Source organism: Poecilia formosa, unplaced genomic scaffold, assembly GCF_000485575.1.
Source record: "Poecilia formosa unplaced genomic scaffold, Poecilia_formosa-5.1.2 Scaffold65, whole genome shotgun sequence".
Classification (NCBI taxonomy): Eukaryota; Metazoa; Chordata; class Actinopteri; order Cyprinodontiformes; family Poeciliidae; genus Poecilia; species Poecilia formosa.
Window position 1 is genome coordinate 2,013,149 of NW_006800004.1, and position 6,411 is coordinate 2,019,559.

At 41.3% G+C, this 6,411-nt stretch overlaps 1 protein-coding gene across 1 annotated transcript; it reads right to left on the bottom strand.

Moving 5' to 3' along the window:
* Positions 1-470: 470 nt before the first annotated feature.
* On the bottom strand, positions 471-6,132 carry LOC107836523 (epoxide hydrolase 4-like). The gene is made up of 3 exons (XM_016672754.1): positions 5,943-6,132; positions 4,673-4,821; positions 471-1,684 (listed from the first exon to the last, which is right to left on the bottom strand). The coding sequence occupies exons 1-3, from the start codon at positions 6,096-6,098 to the stop codon at positions 1,444-1,446; spliced, it is 546 nt and encodes a 181-aa protein (XP_016528240.1). The 5' UTR covers positions 6,099-6,132; the 3' UTR covers positions 471-1,443.
* Between the last annotated feature and the right edge of the window lie 279 nt (positions 6,133-6,411).

Below are 6,411 nucleotides of genomic sequence, written 5' to 3' on the forward strand. Positions count from 1 at the left end.
CTATAAAAATAACCTTTACTTCTGCACGCCTGTTTCAAGATTTCCTGAGCGTTCCTGAAGGGTCCCATGCATGCACATGACGTCATCGTCTCTTCCTGCAATTGTTTCTCTTGTCCTACTAGGTTGGCAACGCCACTTTTAATATGTACGGTAAATTAGCAAGGATTCAAACATCTGTTTTGTTGTTATTGCAGAGAGCAGCTGGGGTTAAATATTAATTCATTAGGACAAAAACAATTCTTTCAAAGGGGAAAAAATGTTTATTAATTTCAAACAATAGTGCAGGTGTATAATTCAGCAACATAAAATAAAAATAGAAATTTCCGGTTTAGTTCTTTTAATTGAAACGCGGCCCAATCTACTTCTTCAGGTGAACAGTGTGACTGTGCTGACACCCCTCTGAAAGCCGTTTATGTGAAACGAATGTGACTCTACATCAGCATTTTTCTTTGCCACAGAGCAAAGTTATAAATATCAACTATCCAGACGTTTGTTCTACAGAAAAAGCTTTAAACTGCTGCGTCACTCGACTGATAAATTTAGTAACGCCTCCTCTGCTCTTTTTTTCCCCCATCTCCTCTGTGTAAAAGCTTACGGTGACTGCTGGTGAGACAGCTACAAGCACAAAAACAGCATGAGATTCTGTTTATAGCTTCAAACACCCGACGACAATAGTCACCCAAAAATAGGCTGAAAATGCGAAGAAGCATTGCAGTCTGACAGACACTTATTCAGTTTATTTAGAAAATCAAACAGTATCGACCTGGCTCAGTGAGTTTCAAAATGCAGTGTGTAGGAAGAGATACAAAATAGTACAATAGGCAACCGTCACTTAACATTTCTCTACAGGAAGATCAAGTTAACATTCTCTATATTTGAGCAGATATCCGAGGGAGGAGAGAAAAAAATGACTAAAAAAGAAACCTCCATTTTGACAAACACTACCTGATAAACAAAGCCCTGGGAGGTGGGGGACTCCCAGGGAACTGTGCCCGAAATACAGCTGAGCGACACGAGAACAGTGGACAACGACACGCCCCGACGCCCCGGGACGTCTTCACACCGCGACAGCTCCAAAGTTAAAAGGCACCACACAATACAGGTCACAAAGAGAAATAAATGTAATAAATACATAAAAAGATTTCGCCACACATTTGTAATGCTGAAACCGACAAAACTTTAAGGCGGATATGTCGCTGTCATGTGCAAAAAAATATCTTAAAACATGTGTCCTTTCCTCTTGAGTGAGAGGTGTGCTTTGATTCTCTCCTTCTTCGCTGACTTCTTTTTTTAAAAAATATATCTAAAATGTGAAAAAATTTAAAGAATGATTGCATCATCACTATGTTGCTTGGTATCACAGGCATATTCAAGGCTTCCGGGAGAGTGGGGACGGTGCAAGGTGTTGAGGGGAGAGGGGTGGGATGCGAGGGCTGTGCGGGTTTAGTTCCTGTAGCTTTTGCGTCCCTCTCCCTCCTTCAGGAAGGTCCATATGAGGGTGTTGACAATGTCGGGCTGGTCCTGCTGCAGCCAGTGGCTGGCCCCGGATATGATGTTGAGACGGAAGTGATTCCTGATGTAGAGGCGGCACGCCTCGGCCATCTCCTGCTCCAGGAATGCGTCCCGCTCTCCCCACAGCAGCAGCACCGGAGACCTGACGTGCCTGTGGCTCAGAGGGAGCGAGCTGGTGACAGATACAAGTTACACTTTAGCTGACATGTGGAAGAAGAAGAAGGAAAAAAAAAGAAATTGTTTTGCAAAAATATTCACACTCCTTAAATATTTTCACATTCTCTCACATTAAACCTGCAAACTTCAATGTATGTCATTGAAATAGGTAGGTAAGAACAGGGATGTGCACAGATAGACACTAGGTGGTGCTAGAGCACAGGCCGTTTTAACTCCAGACTAAAAGTGCCCTTCTGAAATATTTTGGGGGGCGGGGGTGGGGGGGTTAAGCAGTGTGTTGTATTGCCTTTACAAAAAACAGTAAAACTCACACAGTACTAAAGCTACGTTCACACTGCAGCCAGAAGTGAACCAAACTGCAGTAGAGCTGGCATGAAAACAACAAGGAACAAAGGAAATAGTTTCTGCTCTGGTCTTCTGGAGGCCACACAACACTAGAAAAATGTATCAACTCCTTTTGAGTTGAGACTTCTGAGCTCCCCTGAGACAGACCCAGTAGATCCTGAACAACTGGGATGCTCTTTTTTATATCATCTGCACTATAGTGATAGTGAAATCCCACAGTGTGTTTTCAAATACATCATTAAAGGGTTAATCAATCAATACATATGAAATGATTGGATGAATAATGAATGACTGTACGTTGATATTTACATCCCTGGTGGTCATGGGTCAGTACAATTTCTTTCATGTGAACAGATAAAAGCTCGTTGCTTGAGAAGGGAGCAGATGGCCTGCCCAGTCATGCACGCACAGTTCACATGTAAAAAAAAAAAAAAAATACAGTACATGCCCTTCAATATTCTTCCCTGTTCCTCCTTTTGGCTAACAGAAGTGGAGAGTTTATTAAAGAAAGCTGCAAGATGATGCAGATATTTGGCAGACTTGTGTCAGTGATGATAGTATTTTTAGATACAAAGGTGGCAGTTCCTACTAGATAAAGATGCTCTGTGTGCATATTTACAAGTTAAACCCAAACAATGCTCCAAACAACCACCAGGGTTCATGTAAATCTAACAGTGAACAGTACTTTTCAGTTTTAAGTAGAGAATGACTGCACTGCTGCTTCTTCCAAATTGGGCACACCTTTACTTTATCACAAAGCATTTTAAAGGTATTTTTATCCCATGAATTGATGCATATTTAGCAACAGTACAAGTACAAATTGTAAGAATGTATTTACTTTAAACTTTATGTGGTGGTCCAACACAAAGGAGAGCATAATTGTGAAGTGGAACAAATATTGCATAGCTCCCTTGACTCAGAACCAAACATGGAGGAGCAGCATTCAGTTTTTAGGTCCCTCTAATCTGTAACAAACTTCCAGAAAAACTGCTAAACTGCTGAAACACTGAGTTCAATTAAATCAAGGCTAAAACCACACCCCGTTTAGAACTGGACCTTTGATCTGGATATTTGAGGTATATTTGCTTGATGATTTTGCATCTGACAAAATATAATGTTTAATTGGTCACTGTATTAGGTTTTTTATGGTGTAAAGCACTTTTAACTTTCTTGTTGCTATAGAAAAAAAATTGACAGCTTTTCATTAAAAACAAAACAAAACAAAACAAAACAAAAAAAACACCTGGTGGTGGCCATTTGTATTGGCCCCTCATTTTGTTACCCAGCTAGTGTTCAGACGGTGTTCCCTGAGCGTAGCCATGAATGTTCAGTCAACGTTTACAGACAACGTTCGCCAAGAAACTCAATGAAACACCAGGAAATGTCTGGCGGACATCCAGCCAACGTTCACTGAACACAGAAGGGTCAGTGAGGCTAAACCCTGCTATGTTGAAAAGTCCTCTAGTTAGTCAGAAAAGTCCACTGGTGTGTTATTAAGTCTCAGTATAAATGCAGCTGTTCCCTGTATGCTCCTCTGTTATAATGGTGCAGTTACATTCAAGAGCTAAACCAAATGGCGAATCTGTTGGCAGACCAGAAAATAAATAAATGTTTACAGATGTTCTCCATCCAATCTCATTGAGCGAAATGTATCTTACAATGAAGAAAATTTTGAAATCCATATCTTTTTCCTGCTTCCCAATCATGCACTGCTTTGTGGTTGTTGTTTTTGTGATGAGCACTAAAGCTGTTAAACCTTTTTACAATGGTAATTACTCCTGAACTTTTTAAAATTTCACAGCAGACATAAAAAATATAGCTTAAAGGGGCAGCATTAGGCATCTTTATAGGACAATCAAATAACTACTGCTATATTAAATATGACTTAAAAGAAATTTGACTATAAAATTGAAACGCCTTGAAATTGAGCCTCTGTATCTTTAAAAACTCCTGCTTATTATGAAACTCCACCTGCAGGAAGTCATCAAACCATGGCCACTCTACAAACCTTTTGATAGTGTTTCTACCAGTGTTGCACTGAGAAAAAGCTCTTATGCTGAACTCAGCAAATGTGGAGGTTCACCAGTTGTTTACTAATTGCTCCTGGCTAGTCTGAAGGAGCTGAGAGGGGGAGTCGCGGGGGAGGTATGCTTTGTGAGGCAGAGCTTAGAAGCTTGGAAACTGCAGCTACGTCCACCCAGGCGTTATGCACAGCTGAATGGTTGCCATGGAGATTAAAGGATTACTCAAACAAGCATGAAAGAATCCAGGGAACACTCCAGTTATGGTTTTGATAAAGGAATTACATTGGAACATGATGTAAAAAGTGGATTTTACATAAAACCATCCCTTTAAGGATACAAACGTTTTTATCATATTGGACTGTGACACAGTCCGACTCGGAGCATCTAAAAGGTTTGTTAGTTTGGCTAAATAAAGTGATAAACAATCAGGTGACATTTTGTCAACAGAACCGGGTCATGGTGGCTGAAAACCATCCTGCTACTGTGTAAGTGGGGCAGGTCAGTGAGTTACCCCGGATGCTTTCAGATCCTGTAGAAGACCTTTCTCCAGTTCGTTCTTTCTTTTTTTTATTTAAAGAAAAAAAAAAGATATGAGATATGAATTATCCCCCCACCTGAAGACATTCCTGTAATAGTTGAGAGCTCCTGTCAGAGCTCCCGGCTGAGAGAGTGCGTACAAGTAGGCTTCCAAATCCTCTGCAGTGAGCCATCGGCCCTTTCTCCCGATCCCAGTGCTCCGACTAGTGAACAAGGCTTTGAGGGCCTGCAGGACAGACAGACAGACAGCAGACTGACACTGGAGCCATTTGATCAGCAGAAAATTTGCAGGAGGACGGCCGATGTTCCCGTAACGTGAGACAGAGAAGCTGCAGCGCGGGTGAGATCAGCTCTGATGACCTTCAGCTGCAGTTCAGGCGTCTCATGCTGTGCTTCTAAACCTGGAAAACTCAGACTGAATATGGCATCACTGTTAAAGCTGAATAGCAAAACTGCTGCCAAAACAACAGGGATCTCTAAAATTCAAGAAAAAAGTGAAATGTTTGTGAATGCGTACCTTTACAACCATTTCACTTATTAAGTAAAATTAACTTAATGCTGCTGAAGAGTTCTTCCCTTGTGATCAGTTGATCTTCAACAAGGCTGAGTTGAAAGTAGAAAAAGCCAAAAGTCCGCCATAATGATGTAAGGAGATATTACAAATTCAGAAAGCTTTAAAAACTGAATTTTTGAATCAACTTTGAATATTTTTGTCTTATACCACCATTTATCTGATAATCTGAAACCTTTAAGCAAAACATTTCTAGTCATATTTTTTTGACTTCAATGCTGTGTTCATTTTCATAACTTAGGACTTTTTATTGGTACTTTTATGACTTTATTCTTGTAATTTACTTTTTCATTCTTAGCCTGGCCCTAATACTTCGTCGTAGGGGACAGAAACTGAACTGCAGCACCGTTTGACAAGGCGATAATAAGGCACCAGCTTCCTCTCATAGGAAAGGAGCCAATGCAGCTTCAGCCTCAGGACTGAGGAGCTTTATTCATGCAAAATAATTGAAGTCCAATCTGTTGACAAATCTGAAATGATCTCTGATCAGGAAAGAAGGTAACAGCTGGATTAAATAGGGGGCCTGTTGAATAGTAGGTGAGTATTTGTAGATTGCACACAGGAGTCCATGTCTACCAATGACACTGACACAGAAAAACAAACACTGCAACAATGTGCGACATTCACCAGCACGCACACACACGCACACACACACACACACACACACGCGCGCGCACGCACGCACGCAGGCACGCGCGCGCACACACACACACACACACACACAAGTGTGTGCCCACATGCACACAAGCTTGACCTTGAAAAGCATGTAAGCCCACCTTGAAGTCGTTGATGGAGAGCATGAGCTCTGGGAAGCGGGGCAGCTGGAAGAAAAAGAAATGGCTGGATTTCAGCAGCTGGCTGGGGTGACGCAGAGCGTAGTCTGGAGGAGAAAGAGAAGGCAGACAAGAGGGGGAGCGAGGGAGACATTTCATTTTTGGCTTTAATTAACGGGAAGTTTGCACACACTTGCGAGGGNAATATGTTCAAATGCAACTTTTTAGCAATCTAAAGAGCTGAGTACTCCAAACTATTTGGAGTCCATCATTCAACAGTGTAGATTACTTAGAAGTCAAAGGCGAGATCTACAAACCTTACAGATCTAAAGACAGTTTTTTTTTTTTAAAGACAAAGGCCAAAATCCCTCCACGGCAATATAACAGAATCAGATAAAAGGCAGACAGTTACTTCAAGTTAGAAATGCGGAAGTTTGGTTCAAAGCAATCCAAACGTTTTCCGTTCCAGCCC